Here is a 25,544-nt window from a genome sequence, read left to right as displayed (position 1 = left end):
ATTCCCTTGTGGGAACTATATTTTATCCTTGTGTATCTAATACAGCTCCTATTCTGTTGTGCCTGCGATAAATAGGCAGCACCAAATTATACTGCGAGGTCTTGTCTGCTCTTAAATTGAGCAACAGTGGAACACTGTGTATATGATACCCAAATTTTGCTGAATGTTAATATTAGCAAATAGCTAGCTGGTCCATTAGGTCACTAATTTTAACAATACACTGGTCACTTAGAAACTTTATTAACTAAACTTAGAAAGGAATTGGATTTCATGCTTCAGCTGTACAAAGCCCTGGGATAGATCACACCTGGTATAGTGAGAACAGTTCTGGATATCATTAGAAAAACATATTGGCTTGACAGGAAATGTTATGTAGATCTATTAGAATGACACCTGGACTGCAAGGGCTAAATTATGAGGAGAGACTACACAAACTAGGTTTGGATTGCCCAGAATTTAGAACATTAAGGGATAATTCAACTGAAGTTTTCAACCTATTAAATGGGAACAGACAATTGATTGATTTATTGTCACGTGTACCGAAATACAGCGAAAGCTTTGTTTACGAGTATCACATGCAGATCATAGTAAGCAAAGGATGTACAGATCAAAAAGACTTAGAGGCATACAGGTTACAATTGCACAGTGTGTGTGCTAGACAACATTAGCAAGATTAGCGTTATCTGAGGCCAGAGAGTTCATTTATTAGTCTGATAACAGTCGGGAAGAGGCTGTTCCTGAACCTGCTTGTGTGTGTGTTCAGGCTTCTGTATCTTCTTCCAGACAGAAGACGTTGTAGGAGAGTATTACCGAGGTGTGATGGGTCTTTGATGATGCTGGCATACTTTCTGCGGCAGTGAGACAGTTAGAAAAAGGTGTAGTCATCTGATGTGCTGCAGGTACACATTTTTTTGTGCATTTTAAGTTTTTTTTGAGAGATTTTATACTTTTATCATTTTTTTCCCGCGAACATACCATTTGGTACCCGTCATGCCCGTCATCGTGTGGACCGTCTTACCCTGGCACCAAGGGGAGGCTAGTCATCACTATCCCAAGGCTAATCCCTGTGGTTTTATCGCTGAAGATTTGCAGGAGCTCGAGTGCCGGGGATATTGTCAGTCTCAAGATTTGTTGTGAGAAGGATTTATATCTCTTTATGTTAAGGAAGTCCGTCAGTTTATTGCTGAGCTCCAGCATCTTGCTCCCATGACAAATGCAAAAAGATTTAGGCTCGAGGCCTCCTGTCAATTCCTTTATTTGCATGCAAAGATGTTGGTACTTTTGACATTTTTCTAACCACGCCTTCTCGAGAGCCTTGTTGTCGTCTTCATAGCGGATATAAAATTCCTCAAAAAAAAAATCAGCTGCAGATAGTCGATACTTAAAATGTCTCAATTGTTGGACTTCTCTGATTTAAGCGGTCTTGGACCAGGGTGGGGATGAAGTGCACTTGAAAATTAAAGACAGATCTGCCAGGCAGGAAATTAGGAAACACTTCTGAATGGAAAGAGTTGTAGATGTTTTCATCTCTTTTTTACTTCGAGCAGTTAAGGCTAGATTATCTGTTCATTTTATTAATTTTTTTTGTTAACCAAAGTTGTTGGGGAATATGGGAAAATGGAATGTGTTGGTTTCTGTGTTTTTAAAAATTTGTTCACAGGATGTGGATGTCGTTGGCTGGGCCAGGATTTATTGCCCATCGTAATTACCCAGAAGGCAGTTCAGTGTCAGCCATATTGCTGTGGATCTGGAGTCACATGTCGGTCTGACTGGGGTAAAGACAGTAGATTTCCCTCCCTAAAGGGTATTATTTGTGAACCAGATATGTATGGAGTTGACAGTCAGGCTTGGGAGACTTAAAAGGCCTAGTCCTGTGTTCCTACGATCTAAATTTGAAAATGATTTCTTCATCTTGGCTGCATTTACACCTTCAGATCTTGTTTTTCATTGCAACTCCCATCAAATAAAAATCCCCAAGTTATACACATTATGACAGGTGCCACCCAGCAATTAAGAGACCTGCACTTTCAGACACTTACTCTTTGTAATAAACATCAACAAAACATGCTGCCCGTGCAGGTCTAAAACTGAAGTGTTTCAGAAGTTCAAGTTTCTGCTTGTTCTTGCCTGTTCGAAAGATATTAAACATTCTCATAAGACCTGTATGCACATTGTTCTTTTCAATGCCTGTTATTACAACTGAGTTCAACATAATCAGAGTATGTTGGCACTCACGTGCCATGGCCTGCTGCCTCTAAACAATAATTGTTTAAACCAGTCTCTGTTACAATAAAAGCCTGGAAACAGGAGTTGGCTAGTTCACTCCCCACGTCCGTTCTATCACCCAACGTGATCTGCGACTTAATGTATACCATCACCTTTGGCCAAGGTTCTTTAATATCTTATTTTGATGGAATCTATCCATCTCAGATTTAAAATTCACAATTACCTCCCATCAAATGGTATTTTTATTGGAAAGTTTGAAATGTTTGTTGCCTTAACTCCTGGGAAGCCTACCTATAATTTTAGGCTGTGCCCCTTTGTCCTAAATACCTGAACCAGCAGAAATAGTTTCACCAACTCTATCAGCGCCCCTCAGTTTTTTTGAAATCCTCATTCAAATCATGCTTGAATATTCTAACTTATGGTACAGACTTGTTGGGCTGAATGGCCTCTTTCTGCACTGTAGGTATTCAATGTTTCTATAAAAACTACTTTGTGTAATCTTTGCTTGTAACTTAACTCTTGAATCTTGGGCACCATTCTAGTAAATCCATGTGGGACTTCCTTCACGGCCAAGCGGTCCTTCCTGAGCTAGGGCCCAGAACTGCTTGCTGTAGTCCATGTGTAGTCTATCTGGAACTTGTTCTAGCTGCAGCATTTCCAACATTTTGTTTTTTTTTTAATTAAAGGCTAGCATTTCACGTGTCATTTTGATTTGTTTTTATACATATTCATAGCATTTTAATAATGTATAATATGCACACGGAGCCCTAAGCTCTGTAATTCTCAACTCAGATCCATGTGGAACACCATTAATTGTAACCTATCCATTAGAGTACCTGCCTTCTATTCATTCTCTGTCTTGGCCACTGAACTGATTCCTTAACCAGGTCAATCATTTCAATTCTGTGATGTTCCATTTTAGTTAACAGTCTCTAAAGATGGCCTTTATCATATGTTTTGTGGAAGTCCATGTAAATAATATTCCCTTGTCTGTAACTTTAGTCACCTCCTCATAAAATTTAGTCAAAATTCAGTGAAGAACTACTTAGCCATGCTGACTCTGTTTGATCAGCTGAAAACGGTCAAAGTGTCAATCATTCAATATCTTATTGTATAGAAATTTCCCAACAATAGATACTAAACTAATGAAGTTATGATTCCCTGATTTCACTCTGTCACAGTTCTTGAATAGCAGAGTGATATATTCAATATTCCAATCTATAGAACCAGTTTCCAAACTGAGAGAACTTTGGAAAATTATCATTTACGAGCACCTGAAATGATCCCTACCTACTTTATTTTTAAACACTGTGATGGAAAGCATCCAATCTTAGGTTTTGCTATTCTTTTTCTCCATTTCATTCTTCATTGTTTTATTGTTAATGTTAAGTTTATTTAGTCCTTGACTTTTGCTCTTTCAGAACATAATTGATGATGTATCTTTTTTGAACACCTACATTGGTCTTGTTATTTTTCCTCACTGACAGATTTGCCAGGTTTACTTCAACCTCTCAAGGGTCAACCTCTCCTGAATAAAAGACTGCAGAGCCAGACATTTATAATAGTTTTTGGGGTCAAACATGGACTAAAGAGCTGAATTCCAAAGGTGAAGAGAGAGTGACTGCCCGTGACATTAAGGCAGCAACTGACCATTTGTGGCGCCAAGGAATCTGAGCAAAGTTGAAGTCAATGGGAATTGGTGGCTAATTCTTTGCTTGTTAGAGTCACACCTAGCTTAAAGGAAGATGGTTGTGACCCTAGCCAAGCTATTCCAGTAAAGATACAACACTGGCATCTACCTGGAAATGCAGAAAATTGTCCAGATATGTTCTGTGCACAAAAAGCAGGTGAAATTCAACCATTAAGGTCACTTACCATCTTCTCAGTCTATTCTCGATCATCAGTAAAATGACAGATGGGGTCATCAACAGTGCTATCAAGCTGTATTTTCTCAGCAATAACTTGCACACTGACACTCAGTTTGGATTTTCATAGTGTAGTCTGATTGGGTAAGCTGTAGGATGTTGTTAGGAGGAGATTCAATTATGGGAATGCCATTCAATGACAAGAGGCAATGGTAGATTCTCTCTTGTTGGAGATGCTCAAAGCCTGGTAGTTGAGTGGTGTGAATGTTACAATTAGCTCAGTTGGCAGGATGACCAGTTTGCAATGCTAAGTAACATCAACAGTGTGGGTTTAATTTTTACACTCGCTGAAGTTACTGTGAAGAACTCTCCTTGTCAACCTCTCTCCTTGCCTTAGATGTGGTGATTCTCAGGTTAAACAACCACCAGTCATTGCTCTCTAATGAGAAGAGCTGCCAAATGGTTTTTCACCAAATGGTGACTTTGCCTTATTGTATTTGGTCCTACCATGGACAGTCAGTTTAAGAGTCCGATCATGTGATGTTGTGGTTGATGATGTCATCATGTGATCAGAATCTTAAAGTGACAGTCACTACCAAAAACACAAGTTACTGTTAACTGGGCACTAAATTTTGTGATTACTCTATGTTTCACACTCTGCATGGTAGCAAATTCCGTTTACTTGCACTCAGAACCTCTATGCTGCTGCAAAGGGAGATGAATTGCTGAAGCTTTTCATCCCACCAATCAGCACTGCTTGTCCTCTGTCATGTAAATTAGTGTGATCATTTGAAATTTGGTGTTCTTGCATTTGTCCTGACAAGTGCAGGTTGAAAGGTTTAACAACATGTCTCCCTTTCCTGGAAAATGCTATTTACTTAGGCAGAGCTAATGACAGACACTTAGGTTACAACCACAAACTCAGCCTCTTGTTCATAGTAATTACACCTATTTGAGTTAAAGCATTACGAATGATAAATAGTTAACTGACACTTACGAGCAGTTACTGATCACCAGATAGCTTATCTAGCTTGCAGTTTCTTTCATTATTTTTGAAAGTTCTGACTGAAATTTCAAAGGTTAAACTAAATTTTAGCTTGAAAAATAAATACCAGAGAAATCCCACTTGTGCCAAGTTCCCGACTTTATAAATCTGCTAATGCTGCGCTCAATTCTGCGATGATTCTGTTCTCCACTCATGTTGTGGGACATACACCAAGTACCTGTGAGATCTGACTATTTTACTCCAAAAAGAAGAACTTACTTTAAGAAATATCACAAAGCAGTTTACAGAAAATGAATCACAGTGTAACTCAATCACTGTTATTATGTAGACGAGCAGCCTAGTCATTGTGTGCAGTGCAATGCGACATAAGTAGAAAGGAGTGGCCTTGTAGTTTATTTTTCTGTTCAGGCACAATACGTTACCCAAGGAACCCAGGGTGTTCATTGAATCATATCATGAAATCTTTGGTATTCATCAAAACTAGCCTAATAGATAAACTAAGCTTTAGTTTAAAGGCCCATTTGAGGTTCTGCTATGATATTTCTTGAACAGCAACAGGATTGAGGGGCAGATGAGTGTGGGGACTGGCAGTAGTGGAGGTTGCTCATGATGCACCTTCCCAAGATTAATGTCCAGTGTGCAATAGGAAATCCTTGCGGTGTACAGTGAATTAACTTTAACATGCAGAAGGAAGAAGAGTTCCTGAGCAGCACGACAAATGATACAGTTGGTACTTTCAGACTTAATTCTATTTCAGAAGATCAGTTTTAGTTACAAAAGAAGGATTGACACCTGGGAATTTAAAAAAAAAACATTAAAATCTAAAGTCAAGTTGTTATTTTCGTATCTTTTGGCATGTGCAGTGTGCTTCAGTTACAACTCTGGCTCTGTGCTAGCAGAATCTGCCCTTTATAGTTTTTCAGCGAAGGAAACACCCATCAGTACTTCAGTGCACAAGAATGTAAACCCAAATGTACAGTGAGCATCTGTAGTTGAAGAAGCTGCACAAGGACACTGACAGTGCTCGTCGGGATGTGAGGGGAAGCAACACATTCACCCAAACTATGCCCCTTACAGCAGCCACACCTGCAACAATGTAAGATGCTCATTTTATTGCCTGGTATTACTTTGTACTTATTATCAAGATTTTGTCTTTTAAAAGGTTCTTTTGTAGCTGTCCTGTTCATTGTTGCTGAAGAGAGAAAATTTTTGATCTTCCTCAGCTTTTAAATGCTGAAGGAAAATGAAGCAAATGGGAAAGAAGATAATATTTGCAGATTCAAGTCGCATTGAACTTGTGGAAGGTGAACTTTTACTTCTAAGCATTGCAAAGATCAAATTCAAAGCTGGTTAAAATGTAATTCCATGTTACTCTTCTAAGACCAAAATATTTTTCAGTGTTAGATCAAATAATTTATAGGTGTGAACATTTAGATCAAACATAAACATGTTCTTCAGTTTCTTTCCTGGAATTAGAACATTGTGGATTGCATTCCAGTGACTTAAGTGTGTTATCTAGGCTACCAATGTTAGTGCTGGTACTGAAAGAGTGCTGCATTTTCAAAGGCATCATCTTTCAGATGAGATGTTAAGCCCCCATTTATCCTCTCATGCACATGTAAATATTCCAGGTACCAGGTCAAAGAAGAGCAGTAATGTTACACCTAACTCCTGGACAATATTTCTCCCTCAATGAATTTCACAAAGGCAGATAATTTGATGATTAGCATATTGCTGCTTGAAGTTTACAAATTGGCTGCCATAATTTCCAGCATTATGCCAGTGCTTACACTTCGAAAAGGTATTAATTGTTTATAAGGTGCTTTGGAAGGTTCTGAGGTTGTGAAAAGTACTTTGCAAATGTAACATTTCCTTATGTTATGTTTATAGAGAAACAGTGGTGTTAAAATTAAATAGTAAAGTTATACTTGATGTGAGTTTGCCTTCAGCAAGGTGGTTTACTCGATGTGGCAATGCTTATGTTATTGTCATAACATAAGAAATTGAGCATAACGTGGTATTGAAGGATCCAACAGACATTTATTCTATTGCAAAAATAAAATTCACAGCTCAAAACTGTCTGGGCTAATGTTAAACTAATAGTTTACACCAGAGCAGCATGCTTACAATACCATGGCATGCTTCAGGTGATCCTGGACTATGATAGGATATGAGGACTTTATACCCTCAGGTCACATGCTACAACACAGTGATGATGTCATCAGCACTATACTACTAAAAGTATAGTATCACACTCACTGTGTGAAATAACCGAGCATTCCCCATTTTTCAAAAATAAAAACATTCTCCAAAACAGACATACACAGTTGTATACAGACATGGATAGGACATTGTGAGGCTGTAGAGGCTTCCTCTGCTGCTGGGATTGATATGTTTAGCATGTCTCACATACATTCATGGGTCATTGACAATCTTCATTTATCTCTGGTTAGTGCACAGATTGAGGTGCTAGTCATCCTGCACATTCAATACGTGTACCTGATGTAACACAGGCATAATAACCATGGTAATTGGCATATTTGGTATTAGGACTTGTTTGTCCTTGAGCATGGCCTGTTGCAATATACCAAGTTCATCTGTGTATGGCCAAAAAGAATAAAGCTTCTCAAGATCTTCTTTAATCCTGTCAGGCCATCCTTGGACAATGATCTTTTGTGACACTTGCAGGTGATCATCTTTGGCCATTGTCAATTGCAATTGTTCACACTGTCTCTGGCTAAGGTGCAACAGATCAGCCTTGAGATGTCATCACTTTGTAGTCAAGAGCATCAATGTATAGATCATAAGGAATATTTTGAACTTTGGCCAGGTTAAGTAATCTGCTCAGCATATCAGATGTAAGCATCCTTGTACCTGGCTTATATCTCACTTAAAGTCATATCCTTGGAAATCTTTGACTGATTTGATTGTGTCATGTATGGTATGTTGCTGCGTCGTGTAGCTTGAACATCATGAATTGGGACTATACCGAGTTCTGGGCACACTGTTGTCTTTGCACTGTTGGACCATAGGTATCTGCCAGGTAGAAGAATTCAGGAAGGCGAGGTGAGCTTGTGTATTGGTATTGTAGTGTGATTCTGCCAATGCATGGAGTTGACAATCTGATACACACTGTGAATAGTCTCTTATATTTAGAATCATAATTATAGAGTTGTGCAGCATGGAAACTGACCCTTTGGTTCAACATGTCCATGCCAACCAGATATCTTAAATTAATCTAGCAATTGGCCCATATCCCTCTAAACCCTTCCTGTTCATGTACGCATCCAGATGCCTTTTAAGTGTTGTAATTGTACTTCACTACTTCCTCTGGCAGCTCATTCCATACACACATGACCCTCTGCATGAAAAAGTTGCCCCTTAAGTCCCTTTTACATAAAGGCCTTGGCTATTCACCCTATCAATGCCCCTCATTGATTTTATAAACCTCTACAAGGTCAGCCCTTGGCCTCCGAAACTCCTGGAAAAATAGCCCCAGCCTATGCAGCCTCTCCCTACAGCTCAAACTCTCCAACCGCGGCAACATCCTTGTACATCTTTTCTGCACCCTTCCAAGTTTAACAACACTTTTCCTACTGCAGGGAGACCAGAATTGAATGCAATATTCCAAAAGTGGCCTAACCAATGTCCTGTTCAGCCGCAACATGACCTCCCAACTCCTCTACTCAACGCACTGACCAATAAAGGTATATGTTGTACAATGTAGTGCCACTTCCTAAGGTAGATGTCCTTCAGGATACATACTGGTAATATGTTGGTACCGGCTCCCATATTGATTTTGGCTTGTAGTGTGTGTTGTCCTTCCTGTTCAGGACATGTGATATTAATGGTTGTTTATTAAAGCCTCTGATCATCTTATAACATCGACATACTTATGTGAGGTTAACTATATAGAAAGCCTGGTCATCTTCTGAAATTTGTCTTTCCTTGCACTTGCACTTCCTTGAACTGAGTTATTAGGTTTAAGTCTGTATTCAGTTACTTCATCATTCAATTCACAGAATATAATTTCCTCACCACAAGGTCTATTTGCAGGTTAACTCTGAACTTCATCCATGTTCTTGCTTTTGTGCATCTTCTTAACACTTTCCTTGCTGTTGTGTTTATACCATCTTGTTGGTCACTTGGGGTCTGACTTGGCCTTTGGTGCCATATCTCCTGCTCATAGGTGCTCAAATCCCTATGTATAGATCTATATGACTGTCTGCACTCATGGAAACTGATGCTGCAGGTTGTTCAAATTCCCCGATGTTCAAAGCTGTTGTCTGGTTGGTCTTCAATTAGTTTTCCATCCATTTACCCCAAGACAATGGAGTAACTTGTACATGTCCACCGCTGGATTGATGATGTATTTTGCCTGCAGCAGGGATTTTTAGAAGGAACTAAGCATCAATATTATGTTATTGAAGAATCCACAGGTCTTCATTACAGCTAACATGTATTACATGTATTCATCATCTACATATACTAACACTTTTACAGCTCGTGTGAACATTATATTCCTCAGATGTCTGGGCTAAAAGATCGCAACAGCGCAGTATGCTTTCAATAGCATGTCATGCTTCAGCAATCCTGGTAAGATGGAGTATGAGGTCTTTATACCTATCATAAGCATGTCATGAAGGGCATATTGACACAGCAATAGTTACATTGTTTTGCAGTATTGGAGCTGGAAATGAACAGGCTAAGGATGGTGCAACTGCAAATCAACATCTCTGGTTCAGGAAAAAAAACCTGTGAAGTCCCATTCCTGAAGGCAGTAGATTTTTTTTCGTAATACTCTTTTATCTTATCTTGGCCTCACTCAATCTTTATTTCCGTCTCTTCATTCCCTTTCCAGTGCTTCGACTCTAATTCACTTTCTTCTTCACTCTTTCTTCCTCGTTGCTGCTTCTTTCTCCTTAGTTTTCATGGGTTATGGAGAAAGACTATGTCCGCTGCCATTTACCGAGGTACCAAATGTCCTGTTATCAGCTTGCAATTCCTTGAACTGAATTATTAGGCTTAACTCTATATTCAGTTACTGCATCAACCCTCAATTCACAGAATACAATTTCCTCGCCATAAGGTCTATTTGCAGTTTAATTAGAGTATAATTTTTTTTTTAGCAAATTCCGACATTTTTAGCTTTACTTCCAATTCAGTCATGGGATGCAAACCCAACAGTTCTGAAGCAGAACAGTCGTAGTCCACTTGAGGTGTTACCTCTGATTCTCTCTCTCTAAAGATAGTTCTGTCTCTATCGATGCTTCCAGAGCCCGCTGAGCATTTCCAGCCCTTGCTGTTTTTTTTTTGGCCCACCCTAGACTTCCAGCACATTCAGTACTTAAGCTATCATTTAACAATTCTGATCAAAATCTCTGTTGACTCTCGGTCGTAAAGGTGGAGTCTGCTGCTCTCTGGTGGTCACTCCGCGAAGCGACACAACTTCACTAATTCGCTCCTTGCAGTTTAAATTCTCTCTCTGCCACGTCGACTTCGGGACGTAAGAAACCACATTCCAAGAGGCAGAAACTCGGCAAAATGTAACGGTATCCCTTTTCCTGTAATGCCTTTGAAAATGTTCTTTCCGCTTGTTTGTTTTGTACGCAGGCAAAAGTAGACAGCTCTGGGAGAAAGCTGTAACTGTCCGGAATGTTAACGGAACGGTAATAGAGAGAGACAGTGCTTAAAGAAAATACATTTAGGCCATGATTTGTAAAGAACCGAATATTTTCAGCAAAAAAAACCCTGATCTATTCGTCCTTTCGAAGTAGACGGTGTGTTGCAAAACTCGGCAGAGTGAGACTTCCGTCTAATTTGATGCAATATTCCAATACTTCTGAAGTTTTCAGTAGTTTGTAATTTCGAGCAAAGCAAAAGTATGGAGAGTATTGTTTTTTTTAACACGAGGGTATAATCATGCGAGGATGGGATAGTGAAAGTTGTACACAAATGGATTTGTTGCAAACTTTATTGTTGAAAATAACGCAGCGGAAAAGATGAAGCTTTGTGTCTCTGTGTGTTTTTGGCAATGTATCCATTCCTGGCCCTTTAGTTTTACTAATTTAGGAAGTGGAATCCAGCCCGTGTTCTTTGTTGATGCCGCTGTAATTTGGAAATGAAAATTTATTTTGCATTGATGTGTATGTAAACGACAGATAGTTCTGACCCATTCGTCCCCCAGTCTGGCCAGAGAATGATGGCTGTACATGAGGTTGCGTTGCTGGATGGGGCTTTCGCTTCTCTGGCATCTCGCCTCGTTCTGCCTGACCCTGCACTGGGAGCAGGTGGATCAAGGGGGGCATCACATCGGAGCCGAATTTCCGTGGCGGAAATCGTTGAAATTACTGCCGTCTCTACACTGGCATCGAAGACTGAAATGGGTGATAACAACAACTGTGTGCATCCTAGGATATCAAAGGAAGTAGCTACAGGGACAGTACATGCACTGGTTGTAATCTTCCAGGAATCATTGGAGTTGGGAAAAGTTCCAGAGAAGTGGACTGCCAATATAACACCGTATTTAAAAGGGAAAGAGACAAAAAAAAGGGTCTGTAGAGGCAAGTTAGCTTAATATCTTCCATTGAGAAAATGTTTGAGTCCGTTGTGAAGGATGCAATAGCAGAATGCGAGGGCCAGTCCAATATGAGTGCTGTACTGTCTGAGAGTGCTGAGGGAATGTTACAATATCCAAGGGTTCGTGCAATGACAGAAATTAAACTCACTTGCCTATTGTTGACAGATTATTTGTCTCCTTCCCTTTTGAATCAGAAGTTACATAGGCAGTTTTACATTTCTATGGAACTTGTCCCAATTCTAAGCCATCCTGGAAGATTGCTACCAGTGCATCCACTATCTCTATAGCTGCTTCCCAGGATACATTCTAACACGTGCAGGGAACTTATTGGCCTTTAGCCCCATTAGTTATCCTCCTGGCAGTTATTGTATTTATTTCCTCTCCTGCTTTTGGCCCTTGATTATTTAGTAATTTTGGGATGCTATTAGTGTCTTCTACTTTGAAGACTGATGCAAAGTGTTCATTCAACTCCTCTGCAATTTCTTCGTTCCCCATTATTTGTTCCCCAGCCTCATTCTTTAAGGGGTCTATGTTCAGTTTGGCATCTCTTGCTTACATTTTTATATTAGGTGCTGGTTTACCCTCAAAGTGTGTTTTTCTCCCTTTTTTAGTCATCTTTCGTTGGCTTTTAAAACTTTCCAAATCCTCTGGCTTACCACTAACCTTTCTCACAATGTATATTTTTTTTCTTTCAGTTTGATGCTATCCTTAACTTCTTTGGTTAGCCCATGTTTCGTTTATCCTCTTCCTAGAATTCTTCTTCACTTCTCAATTATGTCTTTGCTGTGCATCATGAAGTATTTTCTTTAAACATCTGGCCTTGTTCATCAACTGTCTTTTCTGCTAAACACCTTTCCTAGTACACTCCAGCTAATTCTGCCCTTATTCCTTTGTAATTACCCTTATTCAAGTTTATTACAGCTGTTTACAACTGAAGTTTCACTCTCTCAAAGTGAATACTAAATTTTACCGTTTTATGGTCACTATTTCTTAGGTGATCTTTTACTGTTAGATCATTTATTCAATCTGCCTCATTACACATAACCATATCCAAAATAGCCTTATCACTGGTTGGATACACCACATATTGTTCTGGGACACTGTCACAAACTCACTATATGAATTCTTCCTCAGACTTTCTCTACCAATCTGACTATCCCAAGCTCAATGAAGATTAGTCTTGCCTATGAATAAGAACTGCCTTTTTTTCATGCCCTCATTATCTCCTGAATTATTCTCTGTCCTACTGAGTAGCTACAGTTAGGGGGCCTGTAGAATACTACCAGTGTCTTCTTCCCCTTTTTATTTCATACCTCCGCCCAGATGGAACCTGCATCATCTATCCTAGATGATTTCTTGCTTTTATACTTATTCCATCCCATGCCAACAATGCTACCCCATGCCCTTTTGAAAAGTCACATGCCTCTGAATAATAGTTCTCTGCTTGATCTCCTTGTAACCATGTTTTCGTAACGCCCATTAATCTGTATTTGTGTGGTTAATTCATTTCTTATGTTCTGAACACTACATGCATTTAAATGAAAAGCAATTAAATCTGTTTTATTTTTACCAATTTTTGCTCCATTGACCCTATTTCCTAGTATTTCTCGATGCTTGTTTCTTGATGATTTCTGTTACATTCTGGGTATCTTTATCCAAAATAGCTGCCTTGTAATGATACCATATCCTATTGCTTTGTAAGCTTACACTGCCTCTCGCCCAACCTTCCCCCCCCCCACCCCGCAATTAGTTTAAAGCCCTCTCTACAGCCCTAGTTATTCCATTCACCAGGACACATGTCCCATTGTGGTTCAAGTGGAGCTCATTCCACCAGAATAGCTCCCTTCTACTCTAGTAGTGGTGCCAGTGTCCCTTGAACTGATCCATTCTACCTACACTAATCTTTGAGCCAGGCATTTAACTCCTTGGCTTTATTTACGCGTTGCGATTTTATCTATGGCTCAGAATATGATCCCGAGATTATTTATTTGGAGGTTTAATTTAGCTTTTCATGGTTCACATGCTTTCAACTGAGTCTCCTTTCTAGGCTGATCAATGATACCAGTACCAATATGAATGATGCCACCCCATGTTCTTCTCCAGCTTGAGGAGATGTCCTTAACCCTTAAACCTTCAGTCTTTGGCACTCGCACACGTGGTTGCAGAGAATAGTATCTATCCTCCTAATTATACTTCTGCTACATGAATTTAATCCCCCAATCTCCATTTTGTAGTTTATAGTATACCATATTATCTTTGAATGAATGAATGTGCTATTTCTGTTTTTCTGTCCTCTTCTTTGTCAAAAAATGATATTTGTACATAATTGTTTAAAACTAACAGTTTCAGCCTCAGCCACCAGATGTTTGCATCTGGTAACAATTACCAGTCATTAATCATCAAATTGAAATGACTAAATCAATCAATCCTTCATGCTGAATTAGCCCACGTATCATTGTGCTAACTAGTGCACTTAAATGGGTTTCTATGGAAACTATAATCTCGCTATTCAGCAATAGCAGGATGATGGACGTTACGTCATATCAATATTCATTGATTCCACTGCCAGTAATGAATTTGCTAATTTTAATTATGCACTGTGTCTCTCTGTTTTGTTCACTGTAGGTTTTGATGCAATTCTGGATATCAAATTCAGTAGTTACCTTGACTACAAACCTCTTTGATGTACCTCTAGAGGCTTCTAGTGGTTCATAACACGTCACTTACTAATCTTCATTTTCCCTTGTGTTCGATTGCTGTCAGCACAGAGCAGCTGAAGGTAAAGAGCAATAAGTCACAGTACTGCGCTTGGTAAAGTGGATATACAATTGGAAATTGCACTCTGATTCTGAGTATTAATGTTGTGTACTGTTGATCCTTTCCCAGAGAAAGATTGCATGCTCTACAAGACACCAGGCTGCTGATGTATTTTCAAGAATTATGTGGCATTGTTCTCACAGGGAGATGGGTGAGTGCCCAAGTTGAACATCACTTGGGCTTCTTTCACTGTGTCTGACTTTGTTAAATTCCACCATGTAGCCTTTTAACCCTAATAACTATACAATATTTTACGACAAAACTTGTTAAAAGATTTACCGTATAAGCTGAACACTTTTCTTTTGGATTCTGAAAAATGCTACTATCATTATTTTAGGGTTTTATTAAAGCTGATACTAGGTAGGATAGCATAGTGGTTCTGATATTGGCATAGTAGCCTAGGGATCTGGACAAATAACTTGCTGACTGAGTTCAAATCCTACAGTGCTAGCTGGTAAAGCTAATTAAAATAAATCCAAAATGAAACATTAGTAATGGTGACTATGATGCTTTTTTGTTCATTTTTGGGATGTGAGCATTACTGACTAGGTCAGCATTTATTGCCCATCCCTATAATTGCCCAGGAGGCAGTTAACACTCAAGGTAGAAGTCATATGTTGTAAGAACAGCAGATTCTCTCCGTAAAGGACATTAGTGAGCAAGATGGGTTTTTTCCCCTGACAATCAACAACAGTTTCACGGGAGCAAAAAAGACCTTGAGCTTCCAGTTAGAGATAGTAGGAACTGCAAATGCTGGAGAATCCGAGACAACAAGGTGCAGGGCTGGATGAACACAGCAGGCCAAGCAGCATCATAGGAGCAGAGAGGCTGACGTTTCGGGCCTAGACCCTTCATCAGAAAAGGGGGAGGGGAAGGGGGTTTTGAAATAAATAGGGAGAGAGTGGGAGGCGGATAGAAGAGGGATAGAGGAGAGGATAGGTGGAGAGGAAACAAACAGGTCGAAGAGGCGGGGATGGAGCCAGTAAAGGTGAGTGTAGGTAGGGAGTTAGGAAGGGGATAGGTCAGTCCAGGGAGGACGGACAGGTTAAGGGGGTGGGATGAGGTTGGTCGGTAGGAGATGGAGGTGCGGCTTGAGGTGGGAGGAGGGGATAGGTGGGAGGAAGAACAGGTTAGGGAGGCAGGGACGAGCTGGACTGGTTTTGGGATGCGGTAGGGGGAGGGGAGATTTTGAAACTTGTGAAATCCACATTGATACCATTGGGCTGCAGGGTTCCTAACTCCCTACCTACACTCACCTTTACTGGCTCCATCCCCGCCTCTTCGACCTGTTTGTTTCCTCTCCACCTATCCTCTCCTCTATCCCTCTTCTATCCGCCTCCCACTCTCTCCCTATTTATTTCAAAACCCCCTTCCCCTCCCCCTTTTCTGATGAAGGGTCTAGGCCCGAAACGTCAGCCTCTCTGCTCCTATGATGCTGCTTGGCCTGCTGTGTTCATCCAGCCCTGCACCTTGAGCTTCCAGTTGCCTGCCACTTCAACAAAACACCCTGTTCCCTGGCCAAGATCTCTGTCTCAGGCTTGCTGAGGTGCTTCAGTGAAGCTCAGTACAAGCTGGAAGAACAGCACCTTATTTTCCCCTTGGGAACTCTACAACCTTCTGGACTCAATACTGAGTTCAACAATTTTAGGGCTTGAAGCACCTTCTCCCATGTCCTTACCCCAACTGCCATACACCTGGGCTTGTTATCACATGGTCTGGTATTATATGTGACCCATTGTTAACCACTGAATGTCTCCATTCACAGCCATTCACTCTCCTAGGCTGATCGTTGTCCACTTCTTTATCTGTTCAAATGTTCTTCTCTCTCTTTGGGCTATATCATCACCTATCATATACTCCTTACTCCTCTGCCCACCCTATTTTCTGCGCAAAAAAAAACCTAGCTACCATCGGTTCTGAAGAAAGGACACTGGACCTGAAAAGTCAATCCTGATTTCTCTCTACAGATGCTGCCAGACCTGCTGAGCTTTTCCAGCAATTTCGGCTTTTGTTACAGTTTCACAGTCATCATAACACTGTTAATTCCAGTTTTTTATTGAATTCAAACTTCACCATCAGCCGTGATTGGATTCTAACCTGGGTCCCCAGAACATTACCCGTGTCTCTGGAATAATAGTCTTGTGATAATCTGCTAGGCTAAGATCTGTCCTGTCAGATGCTACCAGATTGTCTGTAGCAATAAATCTGACATCCTTATCTAGTTTGGCCCACACATGACTCTAAACCCACAACAATGTCATTGACTCTGTCAGAACTGGCTGAGCAAGCTACTCAGTTGTATTTAAAAAAGAAGCTTATCAGCACCTTCTTGAGAGAAGTTAGTAACAGTAAATGAATCCTGGCCTTGTCAATGAGGCGCACATCATCAGAAGAGGACAAAAAATGTTCTGGTAAAAATCCTGCATGTGTTTTGCTGGGAGCAATAGATTAGATCTGTGCTTTTAAAAGAAGGATGGATTACATTGGGAAAAAGTATGTACAAAGCACTGTCATTCACCTACAGGTGCAAAGTGGCAATGAGTTGATACTTTGCATTTCTGATGTTGCACAATAAGTCTTGGACAATTTCATACAAAACTCCTGCCTGTAACTTGGGTGGATAAGGTAGCTGCATTTGGAACTATATTATTCAACTGGGCTATATTATTTAATGTTCACTGCCAGAGCCGCAGGGAGGACTAGCAGAAGGATGCTTCTGCAGAAGGTTCTGATTTCAAGTTAATAGTTTGGTGAGGAATGGAAACACTAATGCCATCCTACTGCAGTTTCTCTTGTCCCTGAGAAGTATGAGTGATGATTGGCTCACTCACTTTGGAAAGGACGCCTGGAAAATTGTTAAAACACATCAATGTTATGTGACCTGTGAGATTTGTCTGTGGAGATTGTTGACCTCAGAGTGGTCTCTCCCTTTTGGAGCCTGAGGTGTGAGACCTCTAACACTGGATGTGCTTTATTTAGCAGGCACTATATTATAGCAGTGAAGAAAGACGTGCGCTGCAGACCATTGCAATGATTGTGCAGATTGTACCTTGCAATGTTCTAGTTTATTTGGTGGGCAATCCAAAAATGTGTGATACGACACTAGCAGCAGCAGCAGTTAGATGGGATGTTTGCACTATATATAGGTAAAGTCACTATAGTCCCAGTGGACCACTGTCTCATTGTAGAGATACAAATGGTGGTGGGTTTAAATTGAGGGTCACCACACCTCAAGTGAGGGGAACAGTTGAGAAGGCAGGCCCTTCATGGTAACCTCAGCCAGTGTAGAAATTTAACCCATGACGTTGGCATCACTCTGCATCGCAAATCAGCCATCCAGCCAAATGAGCTAACATCTTGTGAGTACATGCACTCCAGAAGTGTGAGTGACATAACAGTGTTCTCTTTCATACAAACATGAAGCCTGTCAACAATGACAATGGAATACATCTTGGATGTGAGAGATAGTGACAACCTCTTGAGGAACTCCTCATGTTGATTGGTCATAGTTTTGGAGACTGGGGTTTTGTGATTTTGAAGTAGGAAGGGGTCCTTCCTCAACTTTGTTCCACCTCAGGAACTAAAGCACATGGAGCTAGATTAGATCCTGTAGATTTGAAAGACAGTGGCAGCACTGTGAGATCACAATACAATTCATCACTCCCATTTAGCGGTGACACCCAGTTCCAGTACATCATGCATCCATCCATCTTTACACATTAGCACAAGTTGTCACACATCAGATTTCTGTGTCTAACTTGATTAAAGACATAGCAATACTTATGACACAGAGGATTCTGCACAATAATTGGTTTCAGGAACGTCATTGAATTCCTATAGTGTGGAAGCAGGACATTCAGCCCATCGAATCCACGCCAACCCTTCCGAAGAGCATCCCACCCAGGCCCACCCTACAAATAGATCATAGAATCCCTACAGTGTGGAAACAGGCCCTTCGGCCCAACAAGTCCACACCGACCCTCAGTGCATCCCACCCAAAACCCATCCCCCTATACCATTCACTCCTGAACACTGAGCAATTTAGCATGGTCAATCTACCTAACCTTCATGCTTTTGGACTGCGGGAGGAAACCAGAGCAAACCCACAGAGACAAGGGGAGAATGTGCAAATTCCAAACAGCTTGAGGGTGGAATTGAACCTGGATCCTTGGTGCTGTGAGGCAGCAGTACTAACCGCTGAGCCACCATACAGAAATAAGTTAATATTCTCATTAATTAAAGCTTACTGCTGTTTCTACATGTGCTGTAAGGATAAAAACAGTTTTCCTGGTGGTCTAATGGTTAGGATTAGATGCTGTCACCATCATGGCCTGGACTAAATTCCTGGTAAGGGAGCACTATTAAAGAGCCTTGTGGCACAGTGGTAGCAGTGCTCCTGCCTAAGGTCCAGAAAGCCTGGATTCATGACCTACCTACACTTGAGCTGTGTCATAACATGTCTGAGTAGGTTGATTAGAAAATGTCTTTAAAGGTAAAAATATTATCAAAGACTTTTATTAAAATACAGGAAGGATGGCTAGGTGAGGCAGACATCACTGCATCCGATGCTGTAAATGAAGAAAGTAGTCAGTTGTTGTCATTGATCTGTCCCTCCCATTTGATCTTTGTTACTTCTGCTTAGGTTTTTATTGCAATAGTATCTGCTTATCTGCAATGAGCTATTTGTTGATATCTCCATTGGTGTTGTGCAGAATGTTCTCACTATATCAGCTAATTCCTCAGAGGCAGACATGAATAAGTACCTAAGCAGCAAGTACCTAAGCAGCCCAGCTACCTGATGTACTGTTTGATCTTGACACAGGACTGATTGATCGCTGGCCTAGTCTAAGCTCGATCTCCTCCAGCCCTTCTGTGCAGGTTATGCAAAAATATGATGAATTACAGTTGCAAAGTGTAGCATAATTGTCCAGTAACTAGCTGTTGTATCATGCCTGGGCTTGGAAAAATCTGGTAATGTTAAATCAGGATTAATGAATCACAGTTACTAGTGGTGTACCTCAAGGATCTGTTTTGGGGCCACTGCTGTTTGTCATTTTTATAAATGACCTGGATGAGGGCGTAGAAGGATGGGTTAGTAAATTTGCAGATGACACCAAAGTCGGTGGAGTTGTGGATAGTGCGGAAGGATGTTGCAGGTTACAGAGGGACATAGATAAGCTGCAGAGCTGGGCTGAGAGGTGGCAAATGGAGTTTAATGCGGAAAAGTGTGAGGTGATTCACTTTGGAAGGAGTAACAGGAATACAGAGTACTGGGCTAATGGTAAGATTCTTGGTAGTGTGGATGAGCAGAAAGATCTCGGTGTCCATGTGCATAGATCACTGAAAGTTGCCACCCAGGTTGATAGCGTTGTTAAGAAGGCGTACAGTATGTTAGGTTTTATTGGTAGAGGGATTGAGTTTCGGAGCCATGAGATCATGTTGCAGCTGTACAAAACTCTGGTGCGGCCGCACTTGGAGTATTGCGTACAGTTCTGGTCACCGCATTATAGGAAGGATGTGGAAGCATTGGAAAGGGTGCAGAGGAGATTTACCAGGATGTTGCCTGGTATGGAGGGATGGTCTTATGAGGAAAGGCTGAGGGTCTTGAGGCTGTTTTCGTTAGAGAGAAGAAGGTTAAGAGGTGACTTGATAGAGACATACAAGATGATCAGAGGATTAGATAGGGTGGACAGTGGGAGCCTTTTTCCTCGGATGGTGATGGCTAGCACGAGGGGACATAGCTTTAAATTGAGGGGTGATAGATATAGGACAGATGTCAGAGGTAGGTTCTTTACTCAGAGTAGTAAGGGCGTGGAATGCCCTGCCTGCAGAAATAGTAGACTCGCCCACTTTAAGGGCATTTAAATGGTCATTGGATAAACATATGGATGATAATGGAATAGTTTAGGTTAGATGGGCTTCAGATTGGTTTCACAGGTCGGCGCAACATCGAGGGCCGAAGGGCCTGTACTGCGCTGTAATGTTCTATGTTCTATGTTCTATGTTCAGTGCTCCTGGGGGAGCAGACATTACTGTACGGAATCCTAAATTGACGATCGCATTCTATCCACACGTTAATGAAACTCCTTTTCTTGTTGTCGGTGGTTTTGATGTGATGGGGGTGATCTATTAATGTGTGCAGCAAAACAATGCTCTAGTTTCTAGTTATCAGGCTTTATGACTCTCTCTATTGATGCTGAGCCTGGGATTGGCTTAGAAATCTGTTGCTCCCTTGAATATCGTAGGTGTCTAAAGACTGTCTTCTTTTGGCCTTGACAGGAAGAGTCAAAACTGTCTCTTTGTCCTATCTCAGTTTTTTTAGTCTGCTAAGGATGAGTGTCTTATGCAGTCATTCAGTTTTTATTACACCCCCTATCATTGGCTGTATAGTAAGAAGCATGGTTACATGTATTTACCTAACCCAGTGACCCAGCAGCCTTGACTCGGGTGCTAATGGAACATTTACAGGATCCAATGGAAAATAATGGAAATTCACCATTAAGGCCCAGCAAAGGGCACTTAACCAATGTTTAATCGTGCACTTTATTAGATAATTGGCAAATAAATTATAGATGCTAATAAAATTGTATATCCAAAGCAAAGAATTCTATTGGTGCCTTTTTGTCACTTGTTTGTCCCACAAATCCCCATGGACTGTAGCAATGGAGAAAAAATATCCCTCAAAGCAGTCATCAAACAGCTGTATTGGTGTCAATGACTACAGACAAACATTTACACCAGTTAACATTTTAGATCCCATTTCCCTATGTGGTATTGATTGCAGTTTTAAGTTCTCCGATAATTCAAGTTTCTGACATTTGTTTCTTCCTAATTCATATTGATCTTTAGGTACGAGTTAATGTTTGCAATAGTTTGACAAGGAGGGACGGGGACATACTAGGTTCCAATCAGTTGAGTTAAGAGAAGAGTCCAATATCCCTGGGGATCAGTGAATTCAGCCTCTAAACCGAACGTGACCAAAACTATGCTCGGATATCTGTACTTTTAATGAAATGAATAATATTCTGTGAACACAGTGAAAAGCTTCTGCAATTATGTGGCTCAATTTTCACATTTTGAAAGTTGTTTCTGAGTGCATAGTATTACCTTAAGTCGCTTTTTCATATTTGAATAAGACTTATGTTTCAAACTTCCTTTTATTTGACCTTCTGCTACCCATCAGTAGCTCTAGCAATGACCTATCTAACAACATGTGTGATATTGCACAGTCATTTCCCTCACTTGGATCACAGTTGTAAGTAGTTCCTTATTTTCAATGTTCAAGTCCCCCCATAGCCTCTTCCTTCCTCCAACCCCACAGACCTCACAGGTATCAGTGCTTATCTAATCCTGGCTTCTAGCATGTGTCTGATTTTGATTACTCTGGTCTTGGTGTCTGTGCCGTCAGCTGAGACGGCCCTAAATCCTGGAATTTCCTCATTAACTGCCCTGCCCCTTTATTTCTTTTCCATTTTAATGTACTATTCATCTAATTGTATGTTCTTTTTGGACCAATCTAATTTTTTATGGTACAGTGTTAAATTTTATTTTATAAACTTGGCATGTGTTATTATGTAAATACAAACTGTTCATGTTATTCAATATTTACTTTAAGTAATCTCTCTAAAAGCCTTCAAAGGAATATTGTGATGTGGTTCAGGATGTTAGTTGTTTGTAGGTGGGGGCATTAACAGAGGATTCACTTGTGCCTCCATAAATAGGTATAGGTTGAACATTTGATGGTTGGGTTTGGAAGTTTATGCTTGTAATATGTTTCTCTGTGAATAAATGTTTGTAGAAGTGTGTAAAAGTTGGTTTCAGCTTTACCCTTCCACCACCTGGCTTTCTGGCATCACAAGGTTTAAAACTGTTCTTCAGTGGCTAACTTGCCTTGGGTGAAGCCTGATAGTGGACATTTTTTGAATGTTTGCTTTCTATTTCAGGTCGGCTTTCACATGTCCTACTACTGTCATCGACAGTGGCCCTTCTTGGTGGACTGATTTTTGGATATGAATTAGGAATCATCTCGGGTGCGCTACTGCAGCTCAAGGAAGTCTTCAGCCTTAGCTGCTTGCAGCAAGAAATATTGGTCAGCGCCCTTTTGATTGGGGCTTTCGTTGCCTCATTGATTGGAGGGATAGCTGTTGATTATCATGGACGAAGAAACTCAATCATTTTGAGTGCAGTACTACTGTGTGTTGGAAGCAGTATTCTCTTACTGTCCTCCTCATTCGTGCTGCTAGTGAGTGGCCGGCTGACTGTAGGATTTGCCATGTCCATTTCGTCCACAGCCTGTTGTATATATGTTTCTGAAATCGTTAGCCCCCATCATAGAGGCAAGTTGGTGTCTCTTTATGAAGTTGGTGTCACAGTTGGCATCTTGAGTGCCTATGCATTAAATTACATTTGGGCAGATATAAGAAATGGATGGAAGTACATGTTTGGTCTGGTCATTGGCCCAGCGGCTTTCCAAGGAGTCAGCGTTCTTCTCCTTCCCTCAACCATTGAGAGGGTCAGAAGTCAAGGTGATGATTCACAGAAAATTCTGCTACAATTACACAATGGAGAGCATGATGACTCAGACTCCGAGGATGTTAATTCAACACAAGGAATCAACCAACATTACAGTTACCTTGATTTATTTCGATCTAAAGACAACATGAGAGCCAGATTACTGGTGGCACTGGGTTTAGTGTTGTCCCAGCAGCTCACTGGCCAGCCCAATGTGCTCTACTATGCCTCGACCATCTTTAGGTCAGTAGGATTTCAGAGCAATGCTTCAGCAGTACTAGCTTCAGTCGGACTGGGAATAGTCAAAGTTGTTACTACTGTAGTAGCCATGATATGTACTGATAAAGTTGGAAGACGAACATTGCTAATCGCTGGCTCTGTTGTAATGTCAGTGTCAGTCACTGTGATTGCGTTCTCAAGCCAGAACATTACAATGGAATCCCATATGAGCTGCAGAGTAAACACCCGGGTTAATGACTCATACCATATGTTAAATTCTAGTACAGTTTACTCCAAACCAGTTCTTTGGAAACCAAATCCAACATTCAGCAAGGAAAGTTCAATGAAAGGCCAGGGCAAACAGCAAGCAGCAAATGATGAAGGAATGAACAGCAGTTCACTCAGTGAGCCAGCAATTCGATTTGTCAGTGCAGTGGACTCTTTAAATAATACTTCACATGAAGATTTCCATTTGAGGAAAATAAGGAGTCACCTGACACAGCCAGCAGTAAGCTCTGCTCACATCTCCAAACATTTAGCCTTAAATTGGATTACACTGCTTTTCATGATGGCCTTTGTCAGCGCATATTCATTTGGGTTTGGTCCAAGTAAGTGCACTGCTATTTCATCTGTTTCAATAGTTAGAGGAGGGTGTTGTTAAATAACAGAATAAATAAATGTAGAACTTGTGGGAAATGACACAGCAGAGAGGGGTTTGTCTGTAAAACACACCAGAGATGGTAAAGAGATAGTAGGAACTGCCGATGCTGGAGAATCTGAGATAACAAGGTGTAGAGCTGGATGAACACAGCAGGCCCCCTCCCCTCACCCTCAATGTCCTCGTCCCAACCACACCCTCCCCCCGCCCCCCCCCCCCCCCACCCTCAACGCCCTTGCCACGACCTCCCCCATCCCTCCGCCCTCTGAAGAAGGGTCCAGACCTGAAACATCAGCTTTCCTGCTCCTCTGATGCTGCTTGGCCTGCTGTGTTCATCCAGCTCTACACCTTGTTATCTCAGAGATGGTAAAGTCCTGTACTATTGAAAATGTTTACAAGGAATGTTAGCTCAGATGAACCACATCAAATTGTAGTCTCTCAATATCATTGCAACTTTGTAGGAATTGTTGAAGCTCAGGCTTTTTACTGACATGACTACACCATGTGTTGAAACATCAATTCTACCTCAGCTGTCAGCCCAAAGGCAGATCTGACACATAATACCATTCCCCAACCACGGAGTCAGGCAAGGAGTCTACAGCCCAGTTGAAACAGGGATTCCATGCCATGCTGTACCTCTAATCTGATCCACAATGGCTTTCTAGTCAACTGGTACCCAAAGAGCTTGTATTCCTGTGGCTACATGCTTGTTGCAGTCTGGTGCTCTGGCTATGGATGATGATGTTAGATACTCCAGTTTCTTTCTATCACAATGCTGAGCAGGAACCTTTCTCACTCTTAACCTTTGTTATTGACATATGTTGGAAAGCTTTGCAAATTTGATACTCAGTCTGTTATAAACACACCCTCCTTGGCCATCATGTCCCAGCATGGGATTTAAACCCAGAGCTTTTGGTTCAGAGGTAGGGACTAACCCAAATGCCATACACTGAGCTACAAGACTTCTGAAATATTTTAGAAACTGAAGTAACATTTTAGCTTGATATTGATTTACTGTCTTCCTTTTCCCTTCTGCAGTGAAGAATTTTGAAAGACTTGCATTTATCTAAAGCTTTTCATAATCATTGGACATCTCAAAGCAGTTTATATCAAAGATACTTCATTGGTTGTAAGTGATTGCCCAGTTCAGACAGAGATGAAGAGGAATTTTTTTTCTTAGAGGGTAGTAAATCTATGAAATTCTTTACCAAAGAGGCTGATTCATTAAATATATACAAGACTTAGAAAGATTATAATCAATAAAGGAATCAAAATTATGGCAATGAGGCAGGAGGTAGAGTTGAGGATTATTAGATCAGCCATGATTGCACTTAATGACAGAGCAGACTGATTGGGTTGAATGGCCTAATTTTGCTCCAATGTCTTATGATCTTATGAAGGCAACTCTTTAAAAGCGTCTAGATGACAGTAACTTCTTTCCCTTGCTATTCCTTATTTCCCTCCAAACTGATTCCAAATTACAAACTATTCTATTTATTTCACCACTCACCACATCATTGATATCTTCTTTTGCCAGCAAAGCAACCATACATCCTTTTCCTTTCTGCCTATTCTTATAAAATTTTGAATACTCCTGAATATTGAGCTCTTATTCTTGGTCACCTTGCAATCCATAATAGCTATTGTCATATTAATTTATTT

General features: G+C 40.7%; 1 protein-coding gene across 1 annotated transcript; it reads left to right on the top strand.

Moving 5' to 3' along the window:
* The first annotated feature begins 11,299 nt into the window (after window positions 1-11,299).
* On the top strand, window positions 11,300-24,952 carry LOC125485501 (solute carrier family 2, facilitated glucose transporter member 10-like). The gene is made up of 4 exons (XM_048608545.1): window positions 11,300-11,619; window positions 14,434-14,456; window positions 22,438-23,832; window positions 24,921-24,952. The coding sequence occupies exons 1-4, from the start codon at window positions 11,300-11,302 to the stop codon at window positions 24,950-24,952; spliced, it is 1,770 nt and encodes a 589-aa protein (XP_048464502.1).
* The last annotated feature ends 592 nt before the right edge of the window (window positions 24,953-25,544 follow it).

Source organism: Rhincodon typus, chromosome 19 (assembly GCF_021869965.1).
Source record: "Rhincodon typus isolate 14 chromosome 19, sRhiTyp1.1, whole genome shotgun sequence".
NCBI classification, from domain to species: Eukaryota; Metazoa; Chordata; class Chondrichthyes; order Orectolobiformes; family Rhincodontidae; genus Rhincodon; species Rhincodon typus.
This window is presented reverse-complemented; position numbering and strand designations above follow the sequence as displayed.

What these genes read in the sequence shown, in the direction of transcription:
- LOC125485501 (XM_048608545.1), top strand. Translation starts at nt 11,300, where the DNA reads ATGGCTGTACATGAGGTTGCGTTGCTGGATGGGGCTTTCGCTTCTCTG. An exon ending in TGGACTGCCAATATAACACC is followed by an intron (nt 11,620 to 14,433) that starts GTATTTAAAAGG and finishes TGTGTTCGATTG; the next exon opens with CTGTCAGCACAGAGCAGCTG. An exon ending in TCAGCACAGAGCAGCTGAAG is followed by an intron (nt 14,457 to 22,437) that starts GTAAAGAGCAAT and finishes TTTCTATTTCAG; the next exon opens with GTCGGCTTTCACATGTCCTA.